General features: G+C 37.3%; 1 protein-coding gene across 8 annotated transcripts in view; it reads left to right on the top strand.

Annotated features, from left to right (window-relative positions):
- LOC126873370 (potassium voltage-gated channel subfamily H member 6) overlaps window positions 1-22,234 on the top strand; it is a 145,763-nt gene that overhangs the window by 37,425 nt on the left and 86,104 nt on the right. For all 8 annotated transcript variants that reach the window (XM_050634171.1, XM_050634167.1, XM_050634166.1 and 5 more), the window contains exons 3-4: window positions 4,063-4,221; window positions 12,710-12,860. In XM_050634171.1, coding sequence (XP_050490128.1) covers window positions 4,063-4,221; window positions 12,710-12,860 — 310 coding nt within the window. The remainder of the gene's footprint in view (window positions 1-4,062; window positions 4,222-12,709; window positions 12,861-22,234) is intronic.

Here is a 22,234-nt window from a genome sequence, read left to right as displayed (position 1 = left end):
TGCCTAAAAGCGCAACCAACTCTTAAACATTCTACTCTCAATCTGTCCTACTTAAAATAATCTTTCTCTATTCATTCGTCGGTGGTCGAAAAGACGCCGTATCCATAATTTTTTTTTTTAAATCCAATCATCCCTTAGATTTTGAACATTCTACTTTCACCCTTTTAAACGTAAACAAGTCTATTTCCATTCACCCATCAATAGCCGAAGAGATACAACATTCACAATTTCTAAGAATCCAGCCAACTCTTAAACATTCTCCTTGCTGCTTCTTTATTCGCTTGAAGAAATATTCCTTTATTCACCCATTAGTATACTGATATATTCATAAAGGTTGGTTCGATATATTCATAAAGATCGAAGAGACGCTTCACCCACAGAATTTCGAAATATCCAACCAATTCTTAAACTTCATTTTTACCCATTTAAAAAAGTATCAACTCTATTTCGAACGATCTTTCTCTATTTAGTTTTTCATCGATGGTCGAAGAAGCGTCTAGAATCAAACAAGTTGAAGCTCCATCCATAATTCATGTCGTTCTCGAGCAAGTGGCCGATCACGATTTCGCAATGGCGAATCCTCACGGTACTAGACTCATCATCGTTGACGTTCCACATCGATGACGTTCAACGACGAGGATCCAGGTGGCCTGTGGCACTCTTGGCACGCTTATCCGACCGATTACGCTCACGGCGTGCCAGGGTGTGTGTTTTCCATCTCGGCACACCGGCCGGTTGCGCAAGCAGGCCTGTCCGAATCGGCAATCCGAATGCCTGGCCACGCTCTTCTGGTCGACACACGGGACACACTTTCCTTTTGTCGAGCCCTTTTGGACCGAGTCCAACGTACCTTGACTCGTAAACACACGCTGCCTAATTAGTTGCGCTCGCAGAGCTCGCGACAAAAGCCACCAAGTCGCTCGTCGTAGTCGTAGTTAATCGTGTTCTCGTGGTTACGGGCTTCCGTGACCTTGACGCTGGCCACAAATGCCGCGAAGAAGCTTTTTACACTCGTTCGATATAGGATACTCGTTCTCGTGATTGGAAACCGACCGTGATTCGCGTTTCAACCGATAGTTTGGTGCTTAGATTGGAAATCTCGTGCGGATTGCGTTTTTGGATTTGGATTTTGGTTTTGTGAGGTACAGTGACTCATGGAATACAGCATGTATTTAATAAGAAATTAGCGTACTATTATTAGTATCCTATTTATATTGACAGATAAAATACTTTGCGAAATATATGTATACTTGCACTGAATACCTTGCATCTTCTGTGTACATTTTCAAATTAGTTTCAAGCATCACTACAATCATGATAATCGAATCTTATATACGGTATTAATGAAATTTCGAAATATTTCGTATAATGTACATAAGATATTCGTAAAGTGTTTCTACAAACGTGCGAATATTTTCGTGAACCACTGTGAAATGTATATGATATACGATATCCTTATTGCTTAAAACATTCTCGAAGGACAATTTGGTTTTCCAGGAAATCAGCCGAGTCCTATTTGAGCACGTTTGCATCCCCACCAAATTATAATAGTTTGCGACGCGAATCAAATGCGTGGGAGGTTATTCCGTTGTCGAAAATCGTGGCGTTAAGATGTATCACTCCGCGTAGCGCTTATTAACTGCGTAATACTTTCGTCGTTATCCTTTTACCGCTCATACCCACGCTACTGTTAACTCTGTTTAATCAACGTACGTTTTTATTCAATAATTTATGAAATATTATTGTAATTTATAACTAGACTGTGGATTTCTATGCAAATTTTTATCTTTATGGACACGACTACGAAAGTAAATTCATCCGAGATGGAGATTCATTTGATGTATCAAAAATTATAACAAGCGTCCTACTTTGGATATTTTGCAAATATTTTTATATGTCATATGCATTCTGTGCGTTCTTGCATTTCCAAATTTCATATAAACGCATACAAATCCGCAGCCTCCCTGTCTTTTATTTATCTTAAATTATTTTCCTCTTTATCGTTTCTCTGGTTATTATAATCATTATTACTACTAGTGTCATCCTTGTTACAGTTCCACTAAAATTTTGTAATAGGTTCAGATTTCATAATATATTCACAAAAGGGTTCTACAAATGTTCGAGTATTTGTGAGCAAATGTCTCTCCAACAAATTTCTGGACTAACAGACAAAAAGGAATTTCTTTTTGTTTCGAGATATTAGTTACATGTATTGCCTTTATCATCATGTACTTCATTCCCAGCATTCGTTTCTAGTTACTGACGATCACTGTAGCCAAGTACTCCATTACAAGTTTCATTCATGTCCCTGAACGAACACTCGTCCAACATTCGCCGTGTTTCACGTTGATTCAGAAGTCTCTTTGCACAGTGCTGCTTCTCCGAGTTATGTTATCCGCACGTGACACGTGGCGCGATAATTCCTCGAGTCGTCACGAATCCGAATGGAACATTAACAAAGTGGTGCAATCGCGTTACCCCACTTTTACAATGTTACGTGGCTTCTGCAAAAGAATTTTCGAATTACGACTATGTTAAGCTGTAACGTTGGTTGGGAGAAATACAGTGGCCCGCAAAAGTATTCCTGCACTTCCTGCACTATTTCTGCAATCGATATCTTTTACGAATATATCACGTGTGTTATATGAAACATTTTCAGATCTCATTAGTATTATAACGATATTTACATATTGCAATGACAACTATCGTAATTATACGTGAAATTTTTAACGATCCTAAAAACGTACACGGAAGTTACAAGATACAAGTACAAATATATGTATATTTCACAGAGATCGCAAAAATATTTAATCATAATGATCAGTTTATAGCTATTTTCCATAATACAGTGTTCTCGTAGCTTGTACGTATGTGCACCTTTAGATTGGTTTCAATTTGACCAATATAATCAGGACAGGACAGTCGTGTCTCATTATGTGCATAAAATATGCATTCCTTTATTGATTCTATAGTTTGATTCTCAGTATCGACATCTTTTCCTGTCGGAAAATATTTAAAACATTTAAACAATCTACCAATTTCAAAATAGCCACTCATCTACGATATTAGTAAGTCTTAGCATTCGTTAGAACCGTCTTTAATAATTATCATTATACGTTTAAGGCGACTATGTATTCGCACTAAATTTTTTACTAAATATAGGTATGCGGTAATATCTTGCAACTTCTTTGTACATATATTTTCATATTGAGTTCACGTGTTTTCAACATGATCATCGCATAATAAAAATTGGTATATACGTGTGCATATAAAAATCCCTATGGTAAGTGTAGGAATACTTTTGTGAGCCACTGTATTTGGATAGAATCCAGACGCGATTTATTCGAAGATACAAGCTTTTATTGCCCGCTGGTTGCTTCGTGGGATCCTATGACTAACTTCAAACAACACACGAGACGTTTAACGGACTTGGATTCTAATAGACGTTCGCCGAAACGTCAAACGTGGATATTTATCGCGCCAGACACCCATGTTCCCATTTAACGTGACCGATAAAGAAGCATTTCAAAAAATTGTTGCTGGAAATCAATACTTGTTGTTCCGGCAGTTATCCCGCGATGTTTCTGCTTCTAATGGACTATCGTCGCAAGATGCATGCTTGGTATTAAAACGAGAATTGCGGTATCACAGAATATAGGGCAATTGTTGTTTTAGTTCCTCAATAATTCAACGTTTCATTTACTACTGATCTCTCTTGTTATTACAACGAAAGTTTATAGCAATGGGTAGATTACGGATCTTTATGAGTTTATGGGAGATTTAAAGGTACAAACATGTACAAAATTGTACATAATATGCAAAAATATAAAAGATATTCAAGCTGAAGTATTTGCTGTAGGTTTTAACGAGTAAAATAAATTTTTACACGTACAGATGCTATTTGTTTAATTGTGGTAATGCAAATATGCTATTGCATAAAAATACGCAATCTGGTAACGAGTTTTTGTACGTAGGAACGAGAAAACTTGAAAGATCGTTTGTTTCAAAGATAGACGTATTACGTGGGCGCGAGCTAATCGGATTAATCTTTGTTTGTCACAGGCACCAAATTTCTGTGCAGCGAGGTGATAGCGCTAATAAGGAGCGAGGTGGACGACATCTGCTTGCAAATTATAAATTTCGAGGATTTGAGCTCGCAGCCACCTCCGCAGCCTGCAATTCCGCCCCCAAGCCAGACCAACAACAGGCTCGTCACACGCTGTAAGTTCCAATTTTTTTTCCCCCGCCCCCTCTCTCTTTTACCCTTCTCTCCCTTCGCCGTTTCTCATTTTCCACTTTGAATCACTTGCTTCACGGAAACCTCCATAAATTTCATGTCCAATTTGTATTCACGTTGTTGCATTTACCGCTGTATATTTTTTTCGTACCCTGTTATGGAATAGTTGGCAAATTAACGCTTAAATAACTCATTATGAAGTTTGGTACTGTATCAGGTGGTTTAAATCGGACTTGGAAATATATCCGTTTAACATTAGAAATATCAGAGTGATCAAACTAAACGATACCAATAATTTTTCATAATTATTCTATAAATTTAGAATAACGCACTTTTGTGAATTTCGATGATTTTTATCTTTTGTTTTACTTGCTTTTAGTACTATTAGTAACACTGTTAATTTTATAGCATTGCTGTTAGTTCTAGTGTTAATTTGCAATGCATTAGGTTGTAGCATATGAAATGTTCGTTTCCTTCGGTTAAACGAAACACGATTCTGGTTTTCTTCAGAGTACGTTTAATTACACGTTAGCTACTAGTGACGCATACACTGCGCCGATTCAATTATCATACTTAGCTTACTTAGCTGCTATTGTATTTTTTAATTAGCACGTTTCGAATGAACGATTTCAGAGGAGAAAAAAAAGCAATGAGCCGTGTATTAATATAAATATTATTATTGAAACTATATTTTAGATAATCAAAGTATTGTCATTAAAATTATGTTTGCCTTTAGACTAGTTGTAGAGACTGACTCGAATTTCTTACGAATTTATTGCGCCGTTACAACAACAATATCGAAAAACATCCAGCCCTATTTCAAACAAAAAACACGAGGAATAAAAGAGCTTTAATTGACATTCAATCTCACGTTAATGACACTCGAAATCAATAGTAGTCTTTTTCATATAATCCAATGAAAAATCTGAGACCTTCAAACGAACATTTCATACAGAACAAACTAATAGAAAACGCAATGCGTTGAACAGATAAAAATACGTTCGATCGCGCTAAAAATGTCACACCCACGCCTCTGTTTGTCCTATTTAATTCCACAGACATTCTCTTTTTCTCGCATTGCCTTCGTTGTGCAACGTCGAGGACACTAGGTCACGTAGTTAAGTGTTAACACGGGGTGTGTCCGTAGGAGCGTACTTGGAGCGCACTGTGACCTTCCTTGCCACAGACTGATGTACGAAAGGTGCTTGTAAAAATTACCACCGAGTCGCTTCATTGTCTGACGGAATTCAACGCGCCGAATTCTTTTTCTTTGCAACGACTAATTAAATTTCGCAGAGTAAGTCTCGCGCTTCCCCTTGTTTCCCTTTATTCGATTGAAACGTTAATTTCACACGATCACCGGTTACGTCGTTTCACAAGCATCAAACGAAGCAGTCTGTTACTTTGTGTCTACATACAAAGATAGGAATTTCTAGTTTGTCGCTTATAAAATGTTAATAACAATATTAGTTCAATGGTACAAGTACTATATTTATTTTTCGTCTGCATTCGAGGTTTCGCTATCTCGACACTTCACGAAACATTCAAAGGTAGTTGAAGAATCTCGAAAAGTTTGGGAGTTGTTTCTACACCTTAACAACGTCCTGAGATTGGAACTTACCATTCCATAATAGTTTACACGATCCAAACATTGTTACACAACTTTTGATTAAGCCAAGATTAAGAAGATTCGACTTCATGGTGGCTCAAAGGTGATCTTAGGATCTTGAATAATTTAGGATTGATTTTACGCCTGGAAGAGGACTTAAGAGTGTGATTTATTCAAAGATAGCTTTACAATTTTGGATTAGGATAAAAGTAGATTCCTCGACGGTACCATTTTTCATGGTAAGGATGATTCGAGGATTTTGAATAGTTTAGAATCTTGATTTTATGCCTTGAGTTAAGATTGTGATTTATTTATAGACGATCCAAAGACAGTCTATAATTTTAAATTAATATAAAAGTACAGTCCTCGAGTTTCTAACGATTTAAGGGTGGTTCTTGTATCTTGAATTAATTTAAGAAAAGGATCTACGTCCTGAGTCATTTACCAATAGAATCTACTCTCTGTAAGCAGTCCTAGAATGATTTTAGAATCTACGAAAGTATAGTATTCGTAATAAGATAGCTTCCTTACTCGTATTATTCTTGAAAAATTATTCGGTTTATTTGCTAACTTTGTTGAAATTTTAGTCACATCTTGGATCTACGTATTTGCGTAAAGTAACGCGTAAAATTAGATTGTTTATTTAAGTCTTGTTTCGCAAGCGAATACTTTGATGATGGAATTATGGAGATCAATTTTACGTGTATCTTCCTCTCTTCTTTGGATGATTAAAAGCACAGGTGGTTGAATGCCGGGGAAATACAAGTGTCTTAGCTTGCCAATTTTTTCCGGGAAAAAAAGTGCGCTTCTCGAATGGAACCTCTAGTGCACCCTCGACTTAATTAAATGCAGTGAAATTAATTAAAATAATTATCTTTGTAGGAGGAAGGTTTAACGTTCAGCAATCTCGCGTCGATATTTTATACTTTTAATTCTATTTACTATTAAATTAGTACTTATCGATGAAAATTACTAATTTTTAAAATATATAATTAAATACGGAATTAACCGATAATAAACACTCTACATTCGATATTTAATCATCATTATTATAAAATCTAAATAAAACGGGATGGAACATTTACATTATATGATACATCACGTGATGAAAAGATCGTGAAAAATATAGGACGAAGAATTAAGAAATAAGTTCACTACTTACGAAATTAGAACTAATTAAACATTCTTATCTTTAAAAATGCACTCAAAACCAAGTAACAGCAATTACATACTTAGCTTTCAAAGGCTTTTTACATAGCTAATTGTCGCGCAAATTGCAACGCGTAAAGCAGCTACAGCGCAATCATTACTAAATCAAGGCGTCATATGTGTCCCGTGGAAGTGTCATTTTAGCTTGCGTATTCAGCGCTCGATTGTTCGAATTCCAGAAACACGAGACAAGTGCTTGTTGCTGTAACTACCTGAAACCACCCAACGCTTCTATGTAATACTGTCCACCCTAATAATTTGCACTTTCCGTATTAGTAATATCAGAAGTGATTTAAAACTTCCAATGCCAATCTAAAATCACATTATATAAAATTACATTATACTATTAGATGATAATCAATTTCGCCACTCACATTATTAATTTTCGGTTCGAGTCACGAATTTTTCTATCTAATTTATTGGACATTGGATTTTTGTTCATAGCTCTAATATTTTGGGTATTTTGTGTATTTCTACATATTACGTACATTCTACGCATTTTTGTGCTTTTAATTCTACGCAAATGCATAAAAATCTGCAGTCTACCCGTGATATATAATTTCACTAAGAATCTTAGAATCGATTCAATCGTGCAAGAGGGTGCACAAGAGGCGAACGCAATTCCTTGGAATCGTTCAGTGGCCATTAAAATCACTGACAGAAGACAACGAAGCCACAGAGAAAAGAGGAAACGCACGTTGGACGCTTGACACGGTGTCTTGCCAAAACGTTTCGTGCTATGTTCACATATAGTTTCCTGCGGCTTTTAAGCTGGAGGATCATTATTTTCTGCTGCACCGATCGGTATAAGACAGCGTCGTCGACATTCAGGGCCGGCCCGTTGGCAACTGGGCCATGTAGCACACATTCTACCACCCGACGAAGATTATTACAATCGGAGATCGAGGTCAGATTTGCCCGCATAATGAATCGTGCAACGATACCCTGCGCCACTCGCGAATTGTTCTTTCACACGTCCTTCCGCGTGTCACGTTTCGATCGCACGAAACGTACGAAGGGCAACCGCCAATCTCAGTCGATTTTCTTAATCTCTTTATTTCTTTACTGCTGGATTTCTTTATTTCTTTATTTCTTTACCCACTTTACTTTTTCTCACAGACAGGGCAGGATCATCTTATGAGAAAAGTTTGAAGTTTTCGATCGAGAGGCCCCTTCGAATAGTCAGCCGAATCGTAATTGATCCGCTGGCTCTCCTTCTCTGCCTCGACTTTTGTTATCGTCTCTGACCATCCCAAGGTTTAAGTTTTAAGCGGTAAATTCCGAATAGGAAAGCTTCCGATTAAACGAGACGGTACGAGTTTTGCGAATTTTTCTTATCAACCTTGGACCACTTTTTCCTTCATTTGTATTTCAATTTCCTTTTTCCTGTTCTCGTTCGTATTGACGTATTGATAGTTTCTTTCATATGAAAATCGAGGAACTCGGTGAAGAAAAATGGTAAAAGTACGGTGTTTACCAAACAGACAAGACAAATATGGGGAACGATGTACGATAATATTTATCTACAAACTTTTCTTACGGATTTTGCAGGTCTCTTCATGGATACGTGTGGCAATACTTCTTTATTAGAATAGTCTATTTAATCTGCAGTTTTCTTATTTATCTAGCGTTCTTTATTTTTATTTATTTAGAGGTTTGTCACAGACTTCCAAATCTTTATGAGTACCTATAAATATGTTCAGGAACATATAGATTTTCTTATCAGAATATAACTGTAGCCACAATTCCCTCAATTTAAAGATCCGTTCACTTACACCATGTTTCCTCCCTGAATGCCTCAAATACAACAGCCAGAGTAGTCTTTTCTGACCGAATATCCAAACTCTAAATAAGTTCAGCAGTAACCTGAAAAGCTTACAACTGCACAAGATTGATCCACAACCTTTGGAAATGAATATTTCTTATCAATCTTGCACTACCTTTCATCAACTTGTATTTCAATTTTCCTTTTCCCATATCCGTCATCAACGATAATTTCTTTTTTAATTTTTTAGCAGAAGAACGCTTGTAACAAGTAGAGTAAACCTGTGTGTCCAAATGGCATTACCGATTCTTCGGGCAATTTCAGTGCAATTCCGAGCACACGCGCGAGTACACTAGGGTATAGGAGAGGGACACGCGAAGAGGAAGAGACGCGTGGTCACGTTTTATATCTGGAAGTGTTCGCGAAACTATTTTTAGGATGACGCCGCAGAACAGTCGCTGGACGTGTGTGGCGCGCCTAACAGTTAACCCTGACCCGGTAATAAATATTATACTCCCGTATAGGAAGCTATAGACACCCCACCTGCGGGTTGATAAATCCACCCTCAACCCCCACGGGCGAATCAGCTGATGGATACAACCCTGGGAATGAAATTGATTATTAAAATGGACGTGGAGTTGTCTGTGGACGATCGAGCCACGTTTATTTCACTTTTATAATACATATAACTCATGAAAGTACTTGAACACTTGTCGAAAACTTTTATGAATATATCATATGTACTGTGTAAAATATCGAAGAATTTCGCCCAGTGAAACATTTCCATTATATCGATATACCACGATGGAACCATTTTTAACAAATATTGCACGTTTAAAATCGCTATTTATGACGTGTATTAATTTTATACTAGAAATATATTTGCAATAGATACCTTGCAACTGCTATATAGGTTTTTCAGTTGGTTTCAAATTTATATTAATTATCGTAATAATCGTGTCTCGTTACAATATTAATGGAACTTCAAAAATGTTTCATGTGAAACGTACAATACATACCTAGTAGGTTTCTGTGATAAATGTCACAAATATCTATAGAAACTCTTTATCAGTACTTTGTGCGTGTTATGCAAAACATTTGAAATTTTCACTGTACCGTAATGAAACCCGACTGTCATGATTATGTTGGTAAAGTACGAAGCAAATTTGAAAATCAACATAGAAGCTACAGAATATTCAGTGCGAGTATACATAATGAAATTTTAAAATGTTTTTTTATATGAACATGCATACAATAACGTAAAAGCATAGGAAAGTTTTCCATGGTAAATGTTGGAATATCGCCGCGAGCCACTCTATGTATTTCCGTGATATTTTACTCGAAGTTTCAACGAGAATCGAAAATTGTAATCATTGCCAAACAATTTTTAATTAAATCTGATCGTACTACGAGCGCAAGCTTTAACGTCGATAGAAACTGATATCGTATTTATTTCTTGCCAACCGATTAATTTTCTGTCGATTTTTCATCGACTCGTTTCCTATTACACGACCTCTTTCGTCTTTCTTCTTCCTTTCATTTCTTTTTTAACGATTCCAAGAATTTCTTTTACTCCCTTGGTAATAGGATGAAGGATGCATTTCATTTTTTATCCAACGCATGTAACATCTAAAGACACAAGGCTGATCGTTGTTATACGCTTTATAAGAAGGACAATTATGTGAAACGACCCAATCAATCTTCGAGTTTCTTTTTCTAACGAGCTGTTATTTCGAGGGACATCGTGTGAGAAAGAGGGATGCCTTTGTCGCTGTTTAATAACGATCGATGGCCCTGAGCATCGGAGAAAATTGCACCCATCGCTTCCAATCGCAAACACCTTCCGTTTCCATGCTCTTTCTTTTTTAATCTTCGTCCTCGACAAGAGCAATGATTCTTTTATCTTCGTGTAGGATTTTAAACGGATTCTTGCGTTTCCTAAATCATTTATATTGTTCAACTGTGAGGAAAGGTAGCGGCTGTCCAACGGCCAATTTGTGACAAACTCACATAAACTGTTATAACTCATTTCCTTCGCTATATTTTGTTTCAAAGCAGTAAGTACACTTTTTATTTTTAACAAAACTTCAACATATGATTTAGGTTATGAATTTTAAATCACACCTTCTCGCAATTCTCGTAATATATTGGCGCTTTATACGTTACTTAGTTTCTTTGTCGTATAAAGTGCCAATTTAAATTGTCTTAAAACTTTCTAGCGAGAATATGTATTATTGATCTTTTTTTTTTTACTAGAATTTTACACTTTATTGGATTTTTGTATCCTATCAAGATGAAAAATGTTCACTATTTTGCTTTTGAAACGCACAAAGGGATTCATTTTACGGTTTGTTACAGTCACTATCTTTTTTCATAGTTTTACAAATATAATATACATGGCCTAAAGAAGAATCTGAAAATTCGCAATACCTTTTTCAATAGAATTCTTCGATATTTCCTTTTGAATTTTGCTAGTACCTTTTCGTTCATGTGATCGAATGTAAAGCAGTTATTGTATTTCGGTACGTGAAGTTCAACGACTCGCGCTTGGCCCAAAATCAAAAAGCTTTACGATGATCATACAGAGGCTCGTAGAATTCGTGTGCCAACGATCCAATCGTGCATATAACGATAAATCGACAGTTTCGTACCATCTGGTCCTTCCATATAATTTCTATACAGTTCAGCATAACTCGTAATAATTGATGATTATCGAACTGCAAGTGAATATTGATTAGGTGTTAACATTTATTCAGATAAGTTTTCGAACTTAGTGAAAAATTGTGTTCGATTATATTATAAGGTACAAGAAATTTTATTGCAAGTCAAATTAATCTTTTTCCATCGAATTATCTGCGTTGAAAATATTTGCCTAGTCTGAAGAAACTGTACCACCACGCCACTTGTAAAAATTTGTATGTTTTATTCTATTTTCTAAATTTGTCGCTCACTTTTTCCAATTATTACTTTTCTCAGATTTTTCTCCTAAAAACACAATTTTTCTCATAGCGTTCAGCGTATTCAAAGCGTTAATTTTCCAAGCAGAGTCATTGTCCGTGCCCTCAGTGCTCTCAGGTGTCCGTGCAACGCGATTCATGATCCTATTTCCTCTCACTCCAGCGAAAGTTTGTTTAATCCAACCGGTGACTAACTTCGTTTACGCGTAACTCACTCAAACACCCGAGTTCGATGAGAAAAATATATTGCGGAAAGTAGCACGTATAGAACAACGTTGGAAAACTTTTTCTGATAATATTGTTCCGGTAGTATTATCTTCATTATTATGCCAGTATTATGCTCACCGGTTTGTAAAATAATCACGAATTTAATGAAATACAAGAAAATTCTAAGTAAATTGTAAAGGTCTATGCAAATTTTAAATAGAAATTTGTTTCCCTAACTATTACAACGAGTGCTTCATTTTGCATATTTTATACATTTCTGTACATTACGCAATCTGTTACGTATTAATTCAAATACTGATTGTATTTGTAAAAATCATTAATTTTTGTTCAAGTATATTCCTTCGACATTATTATTTATAACGATATATCTTTATCGCTCCCGAAATAGTTAGTTAGTAGTTTTAAAAGTGATTAAAAATTGATGTTAGATGTTATCTACGCAATTTAAAAAAAATATAAATTGCAATATTTCTCGGATTGTATACGGACATAGCGTGTATTTGTGCGTCTTAAAAATTATATTTCCCATGAATGCATAAACGTCTGCAATTTAACGATAACAAACTACTAACGGTTTGATGGAAATTTTTCATCGAAACGATATGGTAATACGTGATTTTTCGCAATATATATTTTCTTCGATGCATAGCTAGCAGTTTCTACTAACAATCACTAATAAGATTCAATGACGTTGACTCGAGCAGTCGACAGGGCAAGGGCGTCCTTTCGTGCTGGCCTCTCCAGGACCGGTGTCGTTGGTCCACCAAGGGTCAGGAATCGACCGAGAACCACGACCAACTTACCTCATCGACTTGCTGACGGGACCATCCTCGACGAGGACGCCTCTGAGAACTGGTGAGTTTTCCAACTTTCGTTTAATATTTCATCGAACTTCCGCACGTTGAATCGCGGACCAAGATAGGAAAGCAAATAAGTTTATCGTACTGCTTTCATTTAATTTATGATATGCGGTACAGCTTAGTGGGAATATTAATGGCAAAGAAATGGAACTTAGAAGACGCGAAAAGCGCGAAGAATTTATTTCTTATTGTTGAAATATCGAAGGTTTCTTTCCATTTTATTTTACATTTTTTAATCGATTGTTATAGTTGCGTCAATTGCAATAATGGGCTATCAGTGATGTTGTTAGTCAATTGAAATTATACGGGTTTCTTAGTTTCTGGAAAAGGTTGGCCCGTTTTACAAACATCAGCAATCGTAATGTTTAATTAAAATTTGTCAAATTATCCTTCATAGATTTATTGCCAATCTATCTATACAAGCAATTGTTTCTTTCATTGCGATCGATCCATATGAAATTGAGGAGATTTGCGAAACACGAATATCTTTCTCTATATTTTATATGTATGTTACATGATATATCGATATATCTTTCACGATAGTATCAAATTGGAAGTAAGCAAAGAAAATAGTAACAAAATTATATGGAAACCGGGCTCTCTTCGGTCACAATTTCTTCGCGTAATAAATAAAATCACGATCAGAAAATTAACCTGCAATAAAAAGCTGCAGGGATTGATTATGGCGCAACGAAATCACCGTCTTGTATGAAATTTCGCGAAATTTTCTTGTCGAAAAAAGAATCTCGCGTGGAATTTCACTTGCATCGTACATAATTGGTCCAGAAAATGTCTTGATTCAGAAGTTGCTGCTGGGCTTGTCCGGTAGTTGGAGTTGCGCGAGCTGATTTGTCGTACTGCGGGTGTTGTGCAGAAGCCAATTAAGAAACTGACGAAGCTGACCTAACTAAGTACACTTGGCTCGTTAATGATACAATGTATTGTTCTCGCCGGTTTTACAGCGTATCCGACAATGAAGCTGGCATTCGGTTGGACCTTTGTGAACACCGAATGGCCGTTTCGATATCTCGTTAACCGGTGCCGCCCCGTGTTCTCTATTCCGATAATCGATCGTCGGACAAGCCGGCAAAGAACCGAGCAATAGAAATCTCAATCGTTTTATGTAGCGTTTCGCTGAATTGAATTTTCAAACGTGTCAGATATGTTCCGTGACGACGATAGCTTTCCATGGTTTCGCTCGAACGTTGATTAGAATTTCGTAGCTCGTGGTGCTTGGTATTTGCGAGCGAATTTTGGGTCGAGTGCGATTCTGTTTTAATATTCGAATGTTCCACGTACCCTTCTGGGTTGATTAAATTTTTCATACGACACATATGGTTATGGAGAGTATCTAACATGAAAATCGAATGGGCAAAAATGATACAGGATGGGAAAAGAAGAAAGAGAAGGGAACAGAATGACGAAAGAGGGGAAAGGGAGACGAAATAGATGGAAGAAGAAAACGGAATAGCACGAGGGATGAAAAGTTAAGAGGACAGAGAAGAAGGGATAGGAAGACAAGACGAAAGGGCAAAATAAAGGAGAAAGCATAAAATAAAAGAAAGGAACAATGATGGGAGCAGTATAGAAAAGAAGAGAGGGCAAGGAAGGGAAAACAAGAGAATACAAATTTCCCTAAGGCTTTTACAAGCTATTGGAATTTCGCTATTAGAATTTCACCATCAGAACGCTTATTGTTAATCTTTAGTTTCGGTCTTTCATAAAGGAATATTTACATTCCATTTAATAATATAGATACCTATTAATTTTTCAATTTTACTTATTTACTGTGAGCTCGGTTCTTCTATTTCTTTTGCTAAAACGACTATTTCAATCTGTGACAGGATTAATATACTGAATATTTGAATGACCCATTTAACCAGTTAATTGGGGAATTTAATTTTATAAATCTCTCATGGGGTTAGATCGTAGTGTGCGTAAATAAATAAAAGCGACGGCGAGTATACACGTCAAACACAGTTAACTGGTTAGGTGATGATACTAAAAAAAATGGACCTCGTTCGAAAGATTCGTGCAAGGTGCCACCATCAAAGGTAGACACTTCTCGATGTATAGGATCTCGCTTGGCAGCGAGGGGGGAAAACATAGTAATCTGGGATGATCGAAAGCAGACACGAGATCAAATATTGGCATCCGCCCGAGTAAACAGTAGTTCCGTGTGGTACCACTGAATTGATTAAGGGTTTCGTAAACAACCCTTATCGATATCTCTGCCGCACGAATGGCTCACGAATCGTGACGCGTATTTCTTTCAACGTGAACGCCGTCTATGCAACCTCTCATCCTTCCTTTTCGTCTATGGACGCGATTCGTGACAAATCGTAAATATCACGATTCTCTTTCGAACCTCGTAAATCTTTGTCATGATGACATATTTTTCGCGTGACATTTATGAAATGATAGAACTTCTGTGAATAAGGACGAGTCGATATAAAAATGTTTTCCAAGTATTTGTTACTTATTAATCCATTGCTATAATACTACAATATTATATAGTTTGATATTACTATTTTGACAATTCCGTAGCGTTGGTCCCTTAATTGGTACTCGTCAAATTGCCGATGAATATTCTATAAATAATTAATCAATTAGGAATTCGTCCGACAACCAAAATAAGAAATAAAACGCTGGTGGTAAAACGTACATATACGGTAAAACTTCGCTTATCCGAACTGGGACGTTTATTCGGTCCAGTGTCATTGTAATGCCCGATTTACCGAATATGTTCCTGAAATCCTACTATCTGATTGCAGGCCATGTGACGCTTATACAAATGAATGTTTTGGCCTTAGCGTTTACAAATTTCAGCTTAGCAACATTCAGTTATATGAAAATTAACCCCCATTATACGAATAAATAAACAACTAAGGAAGGGAAATACTAGTGAACTCCTATTATCCGACTGATCCAGTTATCCGACACGTCTTGTTCCCCGACCGTGTTGGATAAATGGAGTTTTACTGTACTACGTTTTGTGCAAAAAGTATTTATACACCATCGTATCTATTATAGCGTTTACATGCTAATTAATTACATCCAAGGAAATTTCGTATAGCTACAGAGACTTTGATACTATGCAAATGAGATTTAGAAAGCTTGATAAAAAATGTTCCATTGGAAAGTGAAAGTATGTGCAAATACTTGTTATAACAGTTGCATGTCTATCACCGCGTCAATTAAGTATTATATCTTTCGAATTGTCACGTAGAACCAAGCGAAGCAAACGTGGTCGATTTCTATAAGTAACATTAACTTCTCGATCGAAGAAATTGCCATTTCCCCGTGTAGAAGGAACAGGACGTTTCTTTTCAAGGAATCAAGATCAACTTACCATCGCCGTTTCTCTTTATATCCTTCTTTTGTGGCTTGCTTCCTTATCTTTCGTAATCGACGAACGATCGAACATCCTTAGCTAGAAGCAATTCCGGTCTTGGCAATTGTAGCACTACAATTGCTACCGCGCCAGCAATCTCTCAGCCGATCTTTTAACAGTTATCTTTCTCCATCGATTTTATCACCGAACGCTTCTTAAACTTTCCTCGTGCCTTTCGCTGCCTCGTTCGTCAATGCAAATTTTGCTTACGAAGCGCAGCACTCGGATTTCAGTATCAAGAGGATAAATCTGCTATCGATGAATTTAGCTTGATAAATACCTTCGAAAGTCGAACATTTTCGTGACAAGTTTCCCCAGCAAGTTTCGTGACTTTTATTCTACGGAAATTTAATACGATTTGCACGTTTGCTCGATACTGCCATAGAGTAATGTTGTTGATCAAATTGATTAAATTTTCGATACTACATCCTTGGAAAAATTGCGTTCATTTTAGGATATTTAATCTTAGAGTAAAGTATTGGTTTGGAATATTTTCCTGTCTTGTAATATTATCAGCTCGATAATGAGACACGTATAATAGAAATTATGAGATATTTACTACTAACGTATATTTGGCACAACATGGCCACCACTAAATAGTTATTTTAAGGATAAAATATGTGTTAAGGGTAGTTTAACCAGAAATCTCGAGGGTTTATTAATACAATCAACAAGTATACTATAATCAATAAATACAATATTTGCATGAAGTATCTTGTTATTAAGTTATCTAGAAGTATTCGAATAATTCCGTGAGCAATTGTACTTAAATAATCAAACGAGAAACCGGGCGAGAATTGGCTGTCTTGCAGGAAAAGTTACACGCGTATTTCACAGCGTTGTAAAGCAGAGTTACGTTTATCACTGGCCGCTTCTAGGGCAAGTGAAAGAAAAATATGTTTTCGACGGTATTTCCGATAAAAGGCAGCTGGCACGGTCGCAGTTTCTCGTCCAGTACGAATCGCCAAGACAGATGAGACTTATATTTTCGGAGAACTATCGCGGAAAGAATGTCACCAGAAACAGGAAATGCGTTGCACGCTATCGATTCGGGTGATTTTAATACTTTAATTGCTTGGAGAAACCAATTTCCACCAGAGTTACCATCAGATCGATATTCATTAACCTAATTCGCTGAAAAATCTTTGAATAAGATTTTTGTTTTTCCACTTTACGGATTAAGGAAATCTTCTCGTTGTTCGTGCAAATTTTTATAGCTTACCAATTGCTTGAAATTAACCACTTTTTCCAACTTCGTGTTCTCAATTAGTTGAAAAATCTATACGGCGCAACATGTAATATTTCCAGGGGAAACATTATGATTTATTGCCTAAATAATTTTTAATTAGGTTGGATTAGCGAGCACAAACAACGTTGTAAGTACAATGCGAATTCGATACAGCTGAATTAAAATGAATAGCTTTAACCTAGAGCCATTAACATCATTTTCCACGCAATGATTTTATCTCACGACAATTTGTGGTTTGCGAAAATCATTACGTTTATAAAATACATTGACAAATTCACGGATGAATTTTCAAGTGGCGTGGATGCTATCACGAGCAAACAATTCGTAATTAAACCGTAATTTAAGTGATCGTATTGTATTTTGTACATTTTTATCTTTCAATTTCCTACGAATATATAAAAATCCTACGTATAAACTATTCTAATATCGTAAAGTAATTTGAATTAGAGGTCGGTTGAAATTTGAAAAAACCGTGTACGTCGTCTTTCTGTGGTTCGTTTACATTTAAGAGCTCCTATGTGACTACAGTTCTTACAGTGATGTGAGAAAGCAATAAACAACGTTAGAGCAGAAGGACGGTTTCGTGTTTCAAGGGGGGATGACCGAGAGGTCAGAGTATGCGAGACGAAAAGTGTGTGTGTTGCGAGAGTCAGAGTTGATCGAGACGTCGGAGAGTAGAGTTGAGAGAATTGATCGAGTTGTCAGTGTTGTAGAGTTGTTAGAGTTGCTAGTGAGAGAGAGAAAGAGAGAGTGTTAGATTCGTTGTGACGAGAGTTGCCAAATAACTGTAAAGTTATTTGAGATAGATACGAGTATCGCATTTAGTTTCAGTTAAACAAACATCGTTTTCTGTCCAATTAATAAATTGTAAGTAATCGGGAAACAATTGATATCTTAATTTCCACGATACTACACTATAATATTTAAATATTAGACTAGGTCACGCTGGAATGATGCATTGTCTTGCAATGTCTATGTAAGACTTAGCGAAAGGATGACACTGGTGGTCGGAAGCTTAACACGCAAGAGGGTTGGTGCGACATAAACAATCCCCGGAACCGCGAGGCACGACGAACGACAGAGAATAATACGATCGCAGCTGCGACCTTGGAGTCAGACAGCAACTAACGGAGACAGCGTGCACGCTGTGGTGTTCTTCTCTTCAAGGTAAAACCAGGTGTACTGTTTCGACACGCAACCACCGAGCGGAAAACGATCAGAAAGTTGCGCGGCGACGATGACGGGTACCTTGAAAATTCCGACGAACCGTGGAAAAAAGATTCGATGGCAGCCAAGGGGGCACGCGATGGTAATTTCGCAACAGCGATAGGGATCTGTTGGAAAAGAAAAGAAAAAAGAAATTGTGGGCCGACAATCTCGGAGCGGGACCGATTGTCGAGAATTTCGAGGTTGGTCGGCGTGTTTATGACGGGTATCTGCCAACGATGCAAACATTTGCAGATTCACATCTGCTATATCTGGATTTTTTAAATCTTTTTCTTCTTTTACTTTTTTGAAAGTTGGAGGAAGAGTAATTTTTTGAGGACGAAAATGTGGTGGTTTTGTCGGAGGTTGTGATTTAGGTGATATGGTGGAACTTGGTAGACCTTTGATGCAAATGGTTAATAGCTGGGTAATTAGAAGGTTTGTTCTCCGCAGGGAATAGAGGTACGTCATGAAATCGGGATTATGGTGGAATCACGCGAGTCGATCTCGATTCAGCTTTACTAATTGCCAAGATTTCCTACGTTGGTTGGTTGCTACGTACACTGAGAGATACAAATAGCTACAAAATAAATCTGCAAGACTCGAAGCAACGGACACCGTGAAAAAATAAGATTCTTGAAAACTGAAATATATAAAATATTTAAAAATTCTCTACCTTGCGCCCCTGTAACGATTAAACACCGAAGCGATCCACCAATGAAGCAACAATTGCTCCGAGTTAATCATCCAGTGTGCAAAGTCTGCGGTGTGCGGTTCTGTTAGTCTGGGGAGAGCGGGAGGTTCCAGAGAAAAGAAAGTTTAGTCGTAGCTAGCTACTGATTAACGGTAAGAGCTTGATTACAGCTGCAACTTTACAGTGACAAAGAGAAATGTCCCGGTTTTACTGCGCGCTTCAAGGTGAGCCCCGTTGAACACGCAACGTCGCGTCGTACAGTGCGGCATTTGAACGAGGATTCGGGACAGAAATGAAAATTCGGAGGCCGCGTTCTCAACGTTTACCTTCTCCCGCCCTTAACTTGGCAAAGGTAAACACATTGGGGGATGTTAACGCTGAGAGAAATCAAAGCGGCACGTATTAACATTGATAGGGTGTCAACATTGGAAAATGTTAAGTTAAGATTAATATCGAGGGGGAGGTTAACGTTTGCGAATGGTTTTTATCCTGACATTCTTCACTCATGAATATGAGTCGTCTAAGAGAACTTCCTTCTCGCAAGAGAAGATGTTTGAAGAGGCAAATATTCGGGGGAAGTTAAGGTTGACAGGTAAACGTTGGGAGATAAACGTGGAAGTAAAAATTAGGGGAAGGTAAACGTTGCAGAGAGGTTGATATTAACGTTGGAATTTGGGGGCGGTAGAACGTGGGAGGTCGGTGAACGTTGCGTCGCGGTGTGGGGGACTGAGAAACGATCAGGTGACTGCGACAAGACTACTCACAGAGGGAATAGAAACGCGTTTTAACTTCTCTCTCGCCGTGTTCAAATTTTGATTTAGTACGTCAGAGTATTTGTTATCGCTAGTGTTATCATCTTGTAACGGGTGAACTTACGAAGAGATAGGTACTATATTTGCTTCTCGAGAATTAAATATTAATCGCGTACTTGTCTATTGAAATTAAGGAACTAATAAAAAACAAAGTTGGTTAGCTTGACTGCTGAAAGGCTCGTATTTATCTTCGTTCGAACATAGATATATCAAGCAATTAAATTTCTGTGCCATCGAAACAGTTTTTCTGTAAAGAAATAAAAATCCGTTCACGTTCAATTCGAGCAGAAAATGCTCCTCGAGGTCTGTTTGAAGAGCGCGGTTCTATGCGCCGGATCTTTCAACGATCGTGAAGAGATAGAGGCATCGCGTGAATAAATAGAGGCTGTGAATGAACCTGCTTGAATAAGAATGAAAAAAGAAGGCGTGAAGGAGATGAATGAAGGCGTTGGTTTGAGCCTGAAGATTTTATCTCGCAATAAGGAGCGTGCGTGACCATAATACGAGTCGAAAGCTGCATTAAACTCGTGGCAACGTCAAAGCATATCTAACTTACATGGTGGCCTCAAGGGATATACCTGGACCGGAAATGGAGCGCAACGCTACTAGATTAATACGTATTTTAAAAAATTTCCCGCAGTAGGCGATGTTTCTTCTTAAAAATAACGTCAGATAGGGGAGTTGATTTCAATACTGGAAAGATCAGTCAGGTAATTCCGACCCATTAATCGGCAAAATTAATTGGCAAAATTTATTTTCACTGATAGTTATAAGTGTTCGTAAACTTTTTACTTTAGAGAAAGATCGTGCTTTGATCAAAATGATAATCGATTATTTCTTTTAGCAATCATTCTGAAGATAACGATGTTTAAGGGAATCGTCATTGAAGGCATTATCTTTTCGACACTAATTGCACGCAGTTTGCTCCGAGAGTAATTAATTCTAATTAATCGTTAACCGTACATTCGATTCCTTTTCATCCCGATTTTTAACGATCTTCCTAACGAACAAATAAATAAACTTTTGACGCACTTTTAGAAGTGGAATTTGCCGATGAGTCGGAACAATTTCAGCAATACGAAATTGTTAATTTATAAACAGTTAAAATCCAACACTTAGGACGCTGAAATAATTCCAATAGATAATGCTACTGGAAACAATTTAAGCGAAACGAAGCGTTGCCTTTTCAATAGGAAAAGTAATTTAGCCTAACGAAAGCTACGAGTCTCAAATGGAGAGAACCGATAATTCAAAGTATATCCGTGCCAAAGTTGACTTTTAAACCCGGAGAAAGGCTCGAAGTTGAGAGGAGTTTCTTGTTTCAAGTCGGCGACATTGTTCCATGCTCGTTTCCCGTGAATTCCAGAAGATTCGGAGGAGAAGGGGGATTCGAAGAAATCTAGGTCTTACCTCGCTCGTTTCGGAAAGTTACGATGGTTTTCGTAATTGGAGACGCTTAAGCGAAGCTTTTTGGTGGGATCGTTTTCGAGTTTCGGGTATAACGAATCGACGCGAGGATGGCTAAATTGGAATTAGGTAAACAGTGAAGTATAACGGCATTTAATCATCGAATGGCGGGTTGAAGCTATTCATTGCGAAGTTACGGCTATGAGAAATGTTGTACCTAGTTGTAAGTAATGTTTTTGGCGAGGCAAGATCATTCGTATCACTAAACATTAATAACCGCTATAGTTCAAGATGGAAGCCACTTGCTGGCGAGTTTAAATGGCTGAGGACCAAGCATATTTCGCGTTTAATTTATTTTATTGTTGTGGAAGACCCAGTGGCAGCGAGATGCAGTAAAATCGTTCGAACGTCCAAAGTTTATGTACTTGGACCGTTAAAACGAGCGAATTGATAGAATTCTAGGAAAATAAGCATGTGAAATCACTGTCACGACCGTATAAATTATACTCTAGCTGTGACTCAATCTTTACTGTTGGATATTGTACCTATTGTTCGTATACTTTACGTTGTTCTTACATAAAAATATTTACACACTTCATAAAAATGG

Source organism: Bombus huntii, chromosome 14, assembly GCF_024542735.1.
Source record: "Bombus huntii isolate Logan2020A chromosome 14, iyBomHunt1.1, whole genome shotgun sequence".
Classification (NCBI taxonomy): domain Eukaryota; kingdom Metazoa; phylum Arthropoda; class Insecta; order Hymenoptera; family Apidae; genus Bombus; species Bombus huntii.
Note: the sequence above shows the minus strand (reverse complement) of the source record. Positions and strands in the feature narration are given on the sequence as shown.